At 39.1% G+C, this 15,695-nt stretch overlaps 2 protein-coding genes across 2 annotated transcripts; both read left to right on the top strand.

Moving 5' to 3' along the window:
* Positions 1 to 3,497: 3,497 nt before the first annotated feature.
* On the top strand, positions 3,498 to 4,410 carry LOC100480540 (olfactory receptor 8S1-like). Its single transcript, XM_034644781.1, is given in 2 exon segments — positions 3,498 to 4,280; positions 4,282 to 4,410. Coding segments are annotated over 2 exon segments (912 nt in total).
* A 9,818-nt stretch (positions 4,411 to 14,228) lies between these two features.
* On the top strand, positions 14,229 to 15,140 carry LOC100480289 (olfactory receptor 8S1-like). The gene has a single exon (XM_002929991.2). The coding sequence runs from the start codon at positions 14,229 to 14,231 to the stop codon at positions 15,138 to 15,140; it is 912 nt and encodes a 303-aa protein (XP_002930037.1).
* The last annotated feature ends 555 nt before the right edge of the window (positions 15,141 to 15,695 follow it).

Raw genomic sequence — 15,695 nt, 5'->3', positions numbered from 1 at the left:
CTATTTCGTTGTGTTTCAGTTTTGGTAGTTTATAAGTTTCCAGGAATGCTTCATTTCTTCCAGGTTGCCTAATTTGTTGGCATATAGTTGCTCATAATATGTTCTTAAAATTGTCTGTATTTTCTTGGTGTTGGTTGTGATCTCTCCCCTTTCATTCATGATTGACCAAGTGGATTTATTCCTGGATACAAGGGTGGTTCAACATTCACAAATCAATCAACGTGATAGATCACATTAATAAAAGAAAAGACAAGAACCAAAATCCTCTCAATTGATTCAGGAAAAAAATTTGACAAAATACAGCATCCTTTCTTGATTAAAACTCTTCAAAGTGTAGGGATAGAGGGAACATACCACAGTATCATAAAAGCAATCTACAAAATGCCCACAATGAATATCATTCTCAATGGGGAAAAACTGAGAGCTCTTTCCCTAAGGCAGGAACATGACAGGGATGCCTACTCTCACCACTATTGTTCTAACATAGTACTAGAAGTCCTAGCCTCAGCAATCAGTTAACAAAAAGAAATAAAAGACAATCAAATTGGCAAAGAAGTCAAACTCTAGCTCTCCGCAGATGACATAATACTTTATGTGGAAAACCCAAAAGACTCTACTCCAAAATTGCTAGATCTCAGACAGGAATTCAGCAAAGTGGCAGGATATAAAATTAATAAACAGAAATAAGTTACATTTCTATACACTAACAATGAGAGAGAAGAAAGAGAAATTAAGGAATTGATCTCATTTATAATTGCACCAAAAACCGTAAGATACATAGGAATAAATCTAACAAAAGAGGTAAAGGATCTGTACTCTGAAAACTATAGAACACTTATGAAAGAAATTGAGGAAGACACAAAGAAATGGCAAAATATTCTGTGTTCATGGATTGGAAGAATAAATATTGTTAAAATGTCTGTGCTACCCAGAGCCATCTACACACTCAGCGCAATTCCTATAAAAAATACCATATACATTTTTTGCAGAGCTGGAACAAATAATCCTAAAATTTGTATGGAACCACAAAAGACCCCAAATAGCCAGAGGAATGTTGAGAAAGAAAACCAGAGCTGGTGGCATCACAATGCCAGACTTCAAACTATATTACAAAGCTGTAATCATCCAGAGAGTACAGCACTGGCACAAAAACAGACACATTCATCAATGGAACAGAATAGAGAACCCAGAAATGGACCCTCAACTTTATGGTCAACTAATCTTCAACAAAGCAGGAAGGAACATCCAATGGATAAAGGACAGTCTCTTCAACAAATGGTGCTGGGAAAATTGGACAGCCACATATAGAAGAATGAAACTGGGCCATTTTCATACACCATACACAAAGATAAACTCAAAATGGATGAAACACCTCAATATGAGACAGGAATTCATCAAAATCCTAGAGGAGAACATAGGCAGCAACCTTTTTGACCTCTGCCACAGCAACTTCTTGCTAGACACATCTCCAAAGGCAAGGGAAACAAAAGCAAAAATGAACTATTGGGACTTCATCAAGTTAAAAGCTTCTGCACAGCAAAGGAAACAATCAACAAAACTAAAAGGCAACCTATGGAATGGCAGAAGATATTTGCAAATGTCTTATCAGATAAAGGGCTAATATCTAAGGTCTATAAAGAACTTATCAAACTCCACACCCAAAAAACAAATAATCCAGTCAAGAAGTGGGCAGAAGATACAAACAGACATTTCTTCAAAGAAGACATCCAAATGGCCATCAGAACATGAAAAAACGCTCCACATCACTTGTCATCAGGGAAATACAAATCAAAACCACAATGAGATACCACCTCACATCAGTCAGATTGGCTAAGATTAACAAGTCAGGAAATGACAGATGTTGGCGAGGATGCAGAGAAAGGGGAACTCTCTTACACTGTTGGTGGGAATACAAGCTGGTACAGCCACTCTGAAAAACAGAATGGAGGTTCCTCAAGAAATTAAAAATCAAGCTACCCTACGGCCCAGCAACTGCACTATTGGGTACAAATGTAATGACCCAAAGGGGCACCTGCACCCCAATGCTCATAACAGCGATGTGCACAATAGCCAAACTGTGGAAGGAGCCGAGATGTCCTTCAACAGATGAATGGATAAAGAAGATGTGGTTCATATATACAATGGAATATTACTCAGCCAACAGAAAGGATGAATACCTACCATTTACATCGACGTGGATCGAACTGGAGGGTATTATGCTAAGTGAAATAAGTCAATCAGAGAAAGACAATTATATTATGGTTTCACTCACATGTGGAATATAAGAAATAGCACAAAGGAACATAGGGGAAGGGAGGGAAAACTGAATGGGAAATAATCAGAAAGGGAGACAAACCATGAGAGACTCTTGACTCTGGGAAAAAAACTGACGGTTTCAAAAGGGGAGGTCAGTGGGGGGTTGGGGTAAATGGGTGATGGGCATTAAGGATGGCACATGATGTGATGAGCAGTGGGTATTATACACAACTGATGACTCATTGAACACTACCTCTAAAACTAATGATGTAGTATATGTTGGTTAATTGAATTTCAATTTAAAAAATAAAGTTATTTCAGAGCAGTAAATAAATAACTAAAAGGCACCTCACCCAGAAAGACTTCATGGACCACCAACATAGACTCCCAAGTGCCTGTGTGACTTCACAGCAACCCACACTTCCCATGATAGCTCAGCTCGGTGGGGCATATTCCTTATTTAAACAGTGAGGAATTCATGGGGTTTTCTTCCCCCCATAACCATTACCCAGGATGTGAGCAGATTCATGGTAAAGATTGTGGTTTTTTAAATCATCTTTCCACCAGCTTGTCACCACTCGAATGATTGAAAACAGCTCAGCATGTAATAGAATGTTCAATGAAGTTTCCTGTTTTTTTCACTAAAGATGGCCTCTGTCTCCTTGTCTCCCCACATTTCTCCCAAAAAATGGGGGGGGGGGTTATTATTAAATACTTGAATGTTTGTGGCTGAAAAACAAAGAAACAAACAAAAAGAGGCTTAAGCCTTACCCCATCTTCGTTTACCAGGTCATCCAGAGATAATTGATTCATATTTATGCCATTACTGTATCCTATGCATTACGTATTACAGCCTTTATTTTGCTTCTTTACACGTCTGTCTGCGTCTGTTAAATTTTAAGCCCTCTGAGGGCAGGAATCATGTCTCAAGCAACTTTGTATCTTCAGGATCTGGTACAGTGCCCAGAGCTTGGATACTTATTAAATATGTCCTGAATAAATGGGTATTAAAATTCAAAGAAGCAATTATACAGGAGGCACTTTGGAATGCTGCATGCCATGAATAGTGAAGTAATAATGGGGGTGATAAGTGTGACCCAGAGGGAAACTTCTTGACCTCATTGTTTTTTATTATACCTTTAAGCTGAAAGACACATTTTTAAAAAATAGAAGACAGAGTCTTATTCATCTGAGATGACTCAACTGCATTATGTTTCTTTCTAGGGCCAGTATCTTTAATCATGAAAAATCTCACCATCATTACCGAGTTTGTTCTCATAGGATTGTCCAGAAATCCTCAGATCCAGACCATGCTTTTTGCAGTGTTCCTGATGATTTACCTCTTGACCCTGATGGGAAACCTGATGATGATCCTGGTGATCAGAAATGATTCTCACCTTAAAACCCCAATGTACTTCTTCCTAGGTCACCTGTCATTTCTAGATCTCTGCCTTTCTTCAGTAACCATACCCAAGATGCTGCAAAATTTATTAACTCAAAGGAAAACCATCTCTACATGGGGCTGTGTGACCCAGAGTTTCTTTCTCATATTCTCTGGGAGCACAGAGGCCTGCCTGCTGTCCGCCATGGCCTATGATCGCTATGCGGCCATTTGCCACCCTCTCCTCCATAGTGTGGTTATGAATAAGACTCTCTGTGTTGGGATGGTAATTGCAGCATGGGCAGTGGGGCTCCTAAACTCCTTACCAAACAATCTTTTCATCTACAACTTACATTTCTGTGGCCCCAATGTCATCCATCATTTTTGTTGTGAGCTTCCTTCACTCTTCCCTCTGTCCTGCAGTGACCCTTCTGCCAATGAGGCCCTTCTTGCTGGGTCATGTGCATTGTTGGGATTTGTGACACTTCCCCTGATCCTCTTCTCTTATTCTAGAATCATCTCTGCCATCCTAGTCATCCGTTCTTCTGGGGGTCAAGGCAAAGCCTTCTCTACCTGTTCTTCCCACCTCACTGTGGTGCTTTTGTACTATGGCACAGCTTTATTCAGGTACATGACCCCCCCTCTCAGGCCCCAAGTTGGAACAAGTGGTCTCCATTCAGTACAGCATGATCACATCCTTGCTGAACCCCCTCATCTACAGCCTCAAGAACAAGGAGGTGAAAGCAGCTCTGAATAAAATGTTGAAGCAATAACTGTGTCTCTCTATATATGGAAGATTCATGTTGTCTTTGGTTTGAAGACATTGAGAAAATGGATGATGAAATATATTAATAATGGCTAACTTGATCACTTCAAAAATTTTCCATTTGATGGAAATAACCTCTTGGGTCTTGGTAATAGAAGTTTAAGTGTGTGATTGCTTATTTTTGTGTATTTAGCAAGAAAATTAAGTGAAGACAGAAATAAGTACTGGGATGGAGTAGTGTAGACAGACTAGGTCCAAATCTGTTTGTTTTGTCAAAGTTTTGGAATTATAAAGCTCAAAGTGGTTTGTTTGTTTGTTTTTAAAGATAGGAGTGTGAAATGTACTTCAAGTGGAAACTAGTTACTAATTAAAGATGGTACTGAATGAAGTTTGTTTCATCAACCTAACGTGAAGTAAACTAAAAACTTGATATGCCTAGTTGCCAGAAAGCAAAGATACAGATTGGTGGGGAACTGCCCTAGCCCATTCAAAAGAAAAAATATATATTTTTTCAGGTTTGCTGGTGGTGACTAATATCTGGGATGAGATCAAGCTGTTCAGCAACTAGAATAGAGACCTTGTTGGAACTCAAACTGGTGAATGTCTATGCTGTCTCAAAATGATGTTTTCACTCAACCCTGAGGATATCAAGCCAATTAATTCACTCAGTATCTGATGGTCTCACTCAGCCAAACCCCTTCTGAGTCCACTGCCCATTGTTTCTTTGACATATATTCAAACAAATTAATTTCTTGTCACAAAAGACTTATGGAATGGGGAGCTCACAACCCAAAGTGTAGGCTGACTCATATGACCTCTTTAATAAAATATTTAATATGAATCATTGTATTTCTACCCTTATAAGAATTAACCAAAACTAAGATTTTCTTTCTTTGGCATTTTCCTAACTTCTTACAAATCAAAATAACAAATATTGTTTGTTTGTTTTATATTTTTATTATTAACTTTTAATCTTACATCTATAATAAATTCTATAATTAGGGGAAATGTATAGTGGATGAACAAGAGAAATATTTTATAATTTTTAGAAATGTAAATATATAAGAATCATTTTTTTCAGAAAAAAATATACTTTAAAATGAAGTATATTATGGATAATGGTTTTGTATCGATAATAATTACCACTTGCATCAGTTATTCTAAAATTGATTTCATCTGATTTTGTCAAGGAAAAGGGTGTTTAGAAAGAATGTATGTAGTAAACCAGGTACCTCATGTAGAGCATAGTTCTCCATAAGTGATCTAAATTTGAGATACGGTAGGAATAGAATTAACGTGACTTAATGACTCTTTAAATAAAGGAATAGTAATAATAACATCATTATGCTCCCCCACCCCAACTTTTTAAATATTCTTAAGAGAAACTTTCCAAAGTGGACATATTGAGATATAGTTTATGGACATAACAGGAAGGGCATCCTTACCCAGACCAAACCCTAATAAAGAATATAAATAAAGTCACATAAACTGATGTAAACAGTCTATCATCTACACTATGCAACCATTCCCTTCCTCAGCTGCATCTTTGAGAGATGGATCCACAGGCCAATCTATACTCAATCTCCCCTCCCTTAGAAGACTGAGACAGTTACTGGTACATACTTATATGTGTGCTTGCCACCTGTTCCTTTATTTTCGATTCTTACTGCAGACCCTTATGGATCCATAGTGGAATAAGATCCGTGGTGGACTTCCCCACTTGCCTCCCATATATACACTATATGTATGAATTGTGTTGATGAAAGCATGGCTTACACTCAAACTGTAACCCCTCATCTTCTCACTTGAATGTCCACTCCTATCTTTGTGCTATAAGTATTTTATGAACTTGACTTACATTGCCCATATGCTTGCATAAATATTTGCATTAATTTACGGTCAAGCCAACAGAATATTAGAGGTCAGACAATGTTTACTTGCCAGGCCTGAGAACCATTTTTAAATTATATTTTAATCTTTATCAATTTTATAGGCATAAAATGCTATTTCTTTTATATATTTGCATTTATTTTTCATCATAAATAATATTTAACATTTCTCAAATATTTGTTAAACATTGGTATTTCCTCATCATTAGCATACCCTTTTTATGTTTGTTACTGCATTCATAGTATTATTTTTTACTTGAATTATGTATATAATAAGGATATTAATGTTTTGCTATAAGTTGTTGCAAACTTTTTCAAAGTTTGCTATTTTAATTCTATTAAAAAATTTTTTTAACTGTGTTATGTAGCCATATTTCTTTTTCCTTCTGTGTAATTTTCCCTGTTTTTAAGCTTACAATGTCCTTTACCATCTGTGTCCAAAATTTTTCTTCTAGTTTTTTGTGTGCTTTTCTTACACTAAATCCATCTGGAATGTCTCTGCCCCATCCAAGCAAACAATCACAACTCTGATCCTTGTTCAGTTCAGGGAGGCAGGCTAGATACAGAAATGAATGAGGAACAAAGGAAAGACAGTGAGTTAAAATAATGTCAAGAACCAAATAAACTCTTTGGATGGCTTTTCAATAGCAGGTTTGCAACTAGAGTTAGTAAAGAGGATCCGAAACATAAATTTTGAATGATTGCTCTGACTTATGTAAGGATAGGGAGGAAATGTGAAGAGTATTCTCATCTACTCCTCAGTTTTAAACTATCATCTATAATCTTAAGATTCCCAAACTATAAATTCATTAACAACTTTACATCTAAGAAACAGACTTATCTATCTAACAATACCAATAGACAATTCTATATTCTCCCAAGATATCTTCCCAGTTCTGTGTACCCTCTTCCACGGGTTATCGCATCTAATCCCTAACTTTAAATATTGTTTCTGCTCCTGTGAATCCCAAATATGTATCTCCAGCCTGAGCTTCTCCTGAAAAGTTCTAAACTCATATATTTATTTACCTACTTGATATCTCTTGGATGTCTAACAGGTATCTCAAACATAACATGTTCAAATTGAACTCATTATTTAAGTTAATGGCACCATAGTTTATCCAAAACCTGAGAGTCATCTTTTGATTCCTTTTTTTCTCGTTCTCCCAGCATATGTTCAACACAGAAACAAATCCCTTTTGTTCTGTCTTCAAATATATCCTGAGTCTGGACACATCTCATCACCTCCACCTCTACCACCTAGTTCAAGGCATCATTTTCTCCCACCTGGACTTAGGGCAGTACCCAAAATATTTAATAACTGGTAAGGCAAGAATAGAGAACAACTAAAATGGATTCCCAACAGATAAAAATGGATTATGGCTTTGTTGTTTGTCATGAATACTGGCTGAATATTAGCCCAGCTAATAATAAGGCAATAGCTTCTAACTAGACTCACTGCTTCCATCACTGTTCCTTAAAGCAACAAATAAATCAGACTGATCAACTTTTTAGAAAAAAATCATAAAACAGATTATATCATTCCCCTAAAGAGGTAAAAAAGAAAAATCTATACCTTCCTACCACATTTAAAGTCCAAATTTCCTTGATCTACAAGGCTGACCAAATTTGGCTTTTGTGGATTGGTGACCTGATTTCCCTCATTTCTCCCTCTTTTACTATACTCCAATTACACTGGTCTTCTTACTGTTTCTCAAAGACTCCCGACTTCTCCCCACCCAAGAGTTTTGCACTTGCTGTTTCCTTTACTGACACATTTTTCTCTGTATAGTCACATGGCTTTTTCCTTCTCTTTATGTAGGTCTTCCTCAAGAGTATTCTCCTCACAGAATTATTTCCTGACTACCCTATATTAAATATTCTACCCTCCTCCCCATTCTACCATGTATCACCAACTAACAATATTTATGTATGTTTGTATTTTCATTCTGTCCTCCCCAATTAAATGTAAGCACCTTGAGACCTGAGACTTTATCTGTATTTTATCCATCTAAAACAATATCTAGCACATAGGAGACATTCAAAACCATTTGATGAGATTTCCATGTCTAGCCATATGGAGTAAATAATGTCAGCTTTGTCCTTCTACCCATAAATAACTAGAAAAATGAACAAAATATCTGGAAAAAAAGATCCTGTTTGCCCTTACTGGAAAACAGATGGCTCAGGACTTTGAATCCTGAGAGACAGGAAACAGATAAGGTGAGTCCTACCTTTCTCACTGGAGGCACTTTTTAGACCATGCTACAGGAGAGGAAAAAACAAGCAGAAAATGGCAGCATTGCTGAGTTTAGAAGACATAGATTGAGTTCAAGAAGAGCAAAGAGAGGGATTTGTTGGGCAGAAGAGATACATAGATAAAGAATTCCAGAAATTTGAATACAGATCCCCATGAGACTTCGTGTAATATTATGCTGTGCATGAATCACTAAATGAAATTGAACTAGGCTAAGTAAACGCCACTACTGCAGGAAGCTGTGCGAACAACTCTAGGAGATTCCACGTGGCTGAGAGATACTTAAGTAATGAACATCCCAAGTAGAAAAACCACATTGAACACTTGAGAATTTAAGAGTCCATAAAAAGGTCACACTTTAAAAGTGGGGCTAACCCAGTCTGCACAAGAATTAATACTAATTCTTCACAAACTCTTCTAAGAAGCTGAACAAGAGGGAACACTTCCCATCTGATTCTATTAGGCCAGTATTACCTTTATACCAAAACCAGACAAAGACATCACAAGAAAACTGCAGACTCTAGGGCAAACACTTACTTAACATTAAACTTAATGGTGAAAGATTAAATTCTTTGCCCCTGAAATAAAAAACAAGACAAGAATGTCCATTCTTGCCACATTTATTCAACATTGTCCTGGAGGGTTTGGCTGGGGCTGCTAGGCAAGAATAAGGAATAAAAGGAATCCAGAAAGGAAAGGAGGAATTAAAACTATTTTCATTTGCAGATGACATGATCATGTACATAAAAATAGGGGGGTTGCCTGGGTGGCTCAGTTGGTTAAGTGTCCAACTCTTGATTTCAGCTCAGGTCATGATCTCAGGGTCCCACATCTGGCTCCATACTCAGCACATAGTCTGCTTGAGATTCTTTGTCCCTCTGCCCCTCCCTCTGCTTGCTTGCTCTCTCTCTAAAATCATCCTAATCACCACCACCACCATCATCATCATCCCTGGACCTGGAGATTATGACCTAAGCCAAAAGTAGACACTTAACTTTCTGAGCCACCCAGGTGTCCCTCAGTCACTCCCTTCAAATACTTATACTTTTTAATCAAGCAATACTAAATTCTATGTAGTCATATCAAATTTATTTTTGTGATAATGTAGTTTATATATTAATAAACAAATAAGTGAATAGCAATGCTGTATATAATACTTCTAAGCCTGATATCCCTAAACAAAGTGAATTGATATTTATATTTTTATGCTACATACATGCAATGTAAGTACTTGTAGTCATTCATTATCAACTGGTGTCCTACAGCTTATGAGAAAGGTATCCATCACTAATGGAAACCACTACTCCTCCTGATCTTATCCTATTGAGGAAGAATTCCAGACTCATTCTAAAGTTAGGCCTGGATAAAGGGCTATTTTCTTGATGGCTCAAAAAGAATCATCACTTCCTCTCCCCAACTTTTTCTTAACTATGCAGAGTCCAGAGATGACATGTCCAGTAAACCCTAGAAAATGAGGCCTGAAATGTAATGTTTCTTACATCCCAATATCAGTAGAAAATTCATATTGGTTGTAGAAGTCACTAGCAACATGAAAGAAAAGGAATGGTGGATACAGAATCCAGAATGTTGTGGAATGAAAAGTAAAAAAGCTTGGCAGGTAATATAGTGAAGTTAGACTTTCAGTAAAAGTGGCTGTGGGAGAAGTAGAGTAATGTGATGTAAAATCAGTTCACCCCCCGTGAAAAATGAGGTCAACTGGATACTTTTAAATATGAGACATATTTTAATATGTTTATATTCTTAGTACAAATGAGTAACAGAAAGAAACTGATGATAGGGTGAGGGTGACTCAGTTGGTTGAGCATCCAACTCTTGATTTTGGCTCAGGTCATGATCTCAGGGTCCTGGGATCAAGCCCCACGTCAGGCTCTGAGCTCAGTGTGGAGTCTGTTTGTCCCTCTCCCTCTAGTCCTCCCCCTGTTTGCGTGTACTGTCTCTCTCTATCTCAAATAAATAAATAAAATCTTCAAGAAAGAAAGAAAGAAAGAAGAAAAGAAAGAAAGAAAGAAGAAAGGAAAGAGAAAGAAAGAAAGAAAGAAAGAAAGAAAGAGAAAGAAAGAAAGAGAAAGAAAGAAAGAAACTGATGAGATAATTGGCATAGTTGAAGGAGAAAAACCCAGAGGCTCAGGATGAAACGGGAGTTAAAGTACTTATACAGGTGTTAGTCTTGGATTCAAGGCAGATACCTCTACTAAAGAAAGGGCAGAGAAATAAATTTGTGAGTGGGAAAAAAGAAAATTAAAGAGTTTCTGCCTCATAGCCCTAATTGCTCTTGCAAGGCCATGTGAGGAGAATGTGATGGAAAAAACATAACACATCTGAAGACAATAGAGCTTGGAGTAAATCCAAAAGAGAAAAGGGACTTTATATGACTATGTAGGTGTGTGTGCGCGTGTGTGCGTGTGTGTGTGTGTGTGCATGTGCACGTGCTAGCAGGCACATTCATGCCTCTCTATGCACATACTCATATAGCTGAGGTTTGGAAACCCTAAACTCAGCTTTATTTTTCAGATTCTTCATCATGTATTGTGCTCTTCCTGGAAATGTTTCTGTACCCCTACTTCCAAATTACAGCCAGCCTTTCAAAGTCAGCACGAGATCTCAAATGACTCTGATACTGCCCCGTGGGCAGTGAGCATGTTCCCTGGGGTCTTTCCTCGTGCTCCTCTCCCAGGGTTATCTTGGCAAAGAGATAGCCAAAGAGAATAGGGCTGGAGAAATATAAGATTCCTACAAACTGGTCAGGAGCTTTTCTCAGGACTCAGGTAGGTTACTACAGGAAGACTGACAAGAACTAGTGGCTTTTAGCAAGGCCCAGAAAGTTCCATTGCAGAGAATGCCAGCCCTTTAGGTGTTAGCTAGAACTGACCCCACAGGGTCTGATCCTAGAAAATGTCAGTTTATAAAATTGACTTTGCCCAAGGCCTAGCTGGAGCACTCTCTCATCCCACTTGCCCAGCTGTACAAGTGAGTAGGCAACCTGGCTCAGAACCCCAAATAGGAGCCAGATTTAGAATAATCTAGCTCAGCAATAGGGGTGAAAAAGTTCCAATTTTCATAGGTTTGCATAACTGGGAGGAATCCTGTTCTGACCCAGATCCCTCATGGTATTGAAAAAGAAGTAAAATCAAGCATAAAAGAAATATGTCACCTAAAGTGAATAAATGGACCAATTTATTCCCCGCGGGGTGTAGAACCTTATGAGATGTTGATCTGTGTGCACTTCTGTCCATACGGGACCTGTGTCCTCCGTTCATGTCCCTGGTCCCTGACACTAAAGCAGGCCTTTTTTTGGCATGGAGGAGCTGTTGGGAGGGCATTCAGATGGAAAATTAGAGAGCATTCTCTCAAATGTATGCAATGGCAGGAGTAAAGGAAACGAAGAGTCCTTTTCATCCCCTCTTACCTGACTTTCACTAAGAGTGCCAAGATCTTATGGCTTTAGGGATAGCAAGACATCATTAAGTTATATTCCTTGTCTCCAAATAAGAGTAATCGGCAGAGAGGACAGACTGGAAGTTCAGTGTCTTAGAAGGTTTTAGAGGAAGATTTCCCCCAATAATGCTTTGGCTATGATTGTCAGGACTGGGAATGAGAAGTTTTCTTGATCTGAAAAGGCAATGCCACTAACCATAAATATTCCCAAAGAAGGGCAAGGGTCACCCATTTTTTTCTAACCTTTCTTTTAGTAGTCAGTTCCTTTCCATGAAAGCTCCTCAGAATAATTTCTTCAGAAATTTGTCTTCAACCACCAAAAAGCCTTTTTAAATGAGTTCATGTCAATGGCATGAGACAGATGTAATTGTTCCATTTTAAAGATGTGAAAAATTGTCCTTCAGAAGGATTAAGTGACTTGCTCAAGTTCACATAGCTCTCAAGTCCAGCTTTTTAATTTTAAGCACAGTGCTGTATTTAAGACCCAACTATATAGTCCTCTAAGCATACTTTAAATGACTCAAAAAGTACATCATCCCTGCTGGCTGTATTGTGGTGGAAAGAACACAGGACTGAAAAAAAAAAAAAGATTGTGACCTTAGAGTAGTAAGCTGTGAAGCTTGATGAAGACGGGGGGTCACCGCTAGGGAGGTTCTCTTTAGGAAAAATTTGCAGGAAGAAAGTGAAGAGGGGAAAGTCAGCCAGAATGTGGTCTCTGGTAGAGTTGAGCCTTGGCCTCATGTCTCTGGTGTAAACCATTACACCATGGGGGAGGGGTTTGGGGAGGTGTGAGAAGGGGCAGCTGGGAGCCCTTAGTAGGCAACAAACACGTAAAGCAGCTGTAGCGGCGGGTACCAGCCCAGTAAGGGCATCGACGAGGGGCACCAAACAGTATCTACAGCAACTGGCCACACCATTTCTTAATGAAAAGCTTTCTTTCTCAAACAGAAAGTCAAGTAAATGTCTATTATGAATAAATTCTTCCTGAAAGTGAGAGAAAAAAAAAAAAACACAGGACTGAGAGCGGAGTGTTCTGTTTAATTCTTGGCTGTTCTGCCGATAAGCTGTGATGCAGAGCAAGTCACCTCATCTCTGTGGGCCTTCGTCTCCCCACTCTGAGATGCTGTGAGAACCTGACCTTCTGAGCTTGAGGACAGAACAAGCTTTCCTGAGGCATGTCCTCCCATTCCCACAAACATTTCTCCAGCTTTGCTAGAATGGACTTGAAGAGGCAGGGCACCCTTGCAGGATCTTGAAGTATTTGGAAAGCCCCATACAACCCCTAGTAACATTTTCCAAGTCCCTTTTCCACATCTTTATCCAAAACTCAGACTGTCTACATTAAGGTGGTGAGTTCTGTAATTTTTGGCTTTATGATCCAAACTTAAATATAAAAAGACTTGCAACTAAATGTCTGTTTTCTGAACAGTTTCATTTGAAGGATCCTGTTTATTTGTTTTCATAAGTATACTCTTAAAGGTCAAAGGATGTAATCTGATTTAGGTTCCAAAAATGTTTGCTATATTCACTGACAGAATTAATGAGATCAGTTGGGAAGGGCCAAGGGGCAGAAACCTTGAAAGTTACTGTTATAAGTTGCCTAGGGCTGATATAACAAAGTACAAAACACTGGCTTAAAACAATAGAAATTTATTGTCTCACAGTTCTAGAGGCTGTTAGTCTGAAATCAAAGTGTCAGTAGGGCCACTTCCCCCTGAAACTTGTATGGAAGAATCCTTCCTTGCCTCTTCCTAGCTTATGGTGGTGGCTGTCAATCATCGGCATTCCTTGGCTTGCAGCTGCCTCACTCCAATCTCTGCCTGTTTTGTCACATGGCTATCTTCCCTTTGTGTGTCTCTTTTCACATGGTGCCCTCCTCTTTCTTATAAGGACACCAGTCCTATTGGATTAAGAGCCCACCCTATTCCACCGTGAGCTAATCTTAATTTACCACGTCTGCAATTATCCTAGTTCCAAGTAAGGTCATATTGTGAGGTACTGGGGGTTAGGACTTCCAACATATTTTTGGAGAGGAAGGGATACAGTTCAACCCTAGCAGTCACAACTGGAAATAATCAACTTGTTTACTTTTTCTATTTTTAAGCTGAAAGGAGTTTTTCCTGCAAAGTTTTAGGGTGTGGGAGTGATATTCTGATAACTAGGAACTACTCAGATTCTGTAATACAGTTGATTTCTTTCTAGGGATGGAATTTATAAACAGCCATGAACAACTTCACTTTCTTCTCTGAGTTCATCCTCCTTGGGCTGTCTGCTGACTGCCACATCCAGACTCTGCTCTTTGTGCTGTTCCTGGGGATTTACCTCCTGACCCTGATGGGGAATCTGGTGATGATCCTGGTGATCAGAGGGGATTCTCACCTCCACATCCCCATGTATTTTTTCCTTGGACACCTGTCCTTCCTAGATATCTGCTTCTCTTCAGTTACTATGCCCAAAATGCTCCAGAACTTCCTATCTCAGAAGAAAAGCATCTCAGTATGGGGTTGCATCACCCAGAGTTTCTTTTTTCTTCTCTCTGGGTGTGCTGAAGCCAGTCTTCTCTCTGCCATGGCCTATGACCGCTATGCTGCTGTCTGCCACCCCTTGCTCTACACTATGGTCATGAACAGGCCTCTCTGCATGGTAATGGCTAGTGCAGCATGGGTGATGGGGTTTCTGAACTCACTAGTAAATAATCTTTTCATCCACAAGTTACGTTTCTGTGGGTCCAACGTTATCTCCCACTTCTGCTGTGAGCTTCCCTCACTCTTCCCTCTATCATGTACTGACCCCACTGTCAACAAATTCCTTCTGTCAGGGTCCAGTGCATTCCTGGGACTGCTGACACTTCCCCTTATCCTCTTCTCTTACTCCAGAATCATTTCTGCCATTCTGAACATCCGCTCCTCTGAGGGCCAAGCCAAAGCCTTCTCTACCTGCTCCTCCCACCTCACTGTGGTGCTCTTGTTCTATGGGACAGCTCTATTCAGGTACATCAGCCCCGCCTCAGGCTCAGTATTGGAGCGAGTGGTCTCCATTCAGTACAGTGTGATCACATCCTTGCTGAACCCCCTCATCTACAGCCTCAAGAACCAGGAGGTGAAGGCAGCTCTGCAGAGGATGCTGAGGCAGTAAATGTCCTCCCCAGATGAGGGATTCTCTGTGTGGTGTTCAGTCAGAGAATGGGGAGGAGAGATCTTCAGAAATACCTTGAGAGGATAAGACATTTGAGGTCAGTGGTTCTCAAACTGTCATTCACAAACCAGCAGAATCAGCATTATCTGCAAGCTTGCAAGAAAGGCAGATTTTCAGGTCCAACCACTAATCTACTGAATCAATAGTAGAGCTGAACAATCTATGTTTTAATTAGTTAGCCAGGTGAGTGTGAGAAGTATGAGAAATGTTCTAGGACAACTAATGTTTGAGAAAACTGCCTTTGGTGAATGACACAATACTGACATCTCAAAATGAAGAATCTCTTAAATGAGAGAGTTGGTCTGTCAAGTAGTCAAGAAGAGAACCTTTGATTGTGTGATCTTATGATAACACCCTCTGCAAGACTGTAAAAGAGAAAAATAAAAACCTACGTTATTTTAAGACATTGGAAAGAGGGAAAGTGTTGGACCATCTACTGAAGGCAGACCAGCCCATTCCTTCCACCACCATTTGGGAGCTAACGGATTCTCCAGA

The sequence above is a fragment of the Ailuropoda melanoleuca genome, chromosome 16 (genome assembly GCF_002007445.2).
Source record: "Ailuropoda melanoleuca isolate Jingjing chromosome 16, ASM200744v2, whole genome shotgun sequence".
Lineage (NCBI taxonomy): Eukaryota > Metazoa > Chordata > Mammalia > Carnivora > Ursidae > Ailuropoda > Ailuropoda melanoleuca.
The sequence above is the reverse complement of the archived record's forward strand: the minus strand, read 5'-3'. Positions and strand labels throughout refer to the sequence as shown.

Excerpts from the sequence above, each read along its gene's own strand:
- LOC100480289 (XM_002929991.2), top strand. The coding sequence starts at position 14,229 with ATGAACAACTTCACTTTCTTCTCTGAGTTCATCCTCCTTGGGCTGTCT.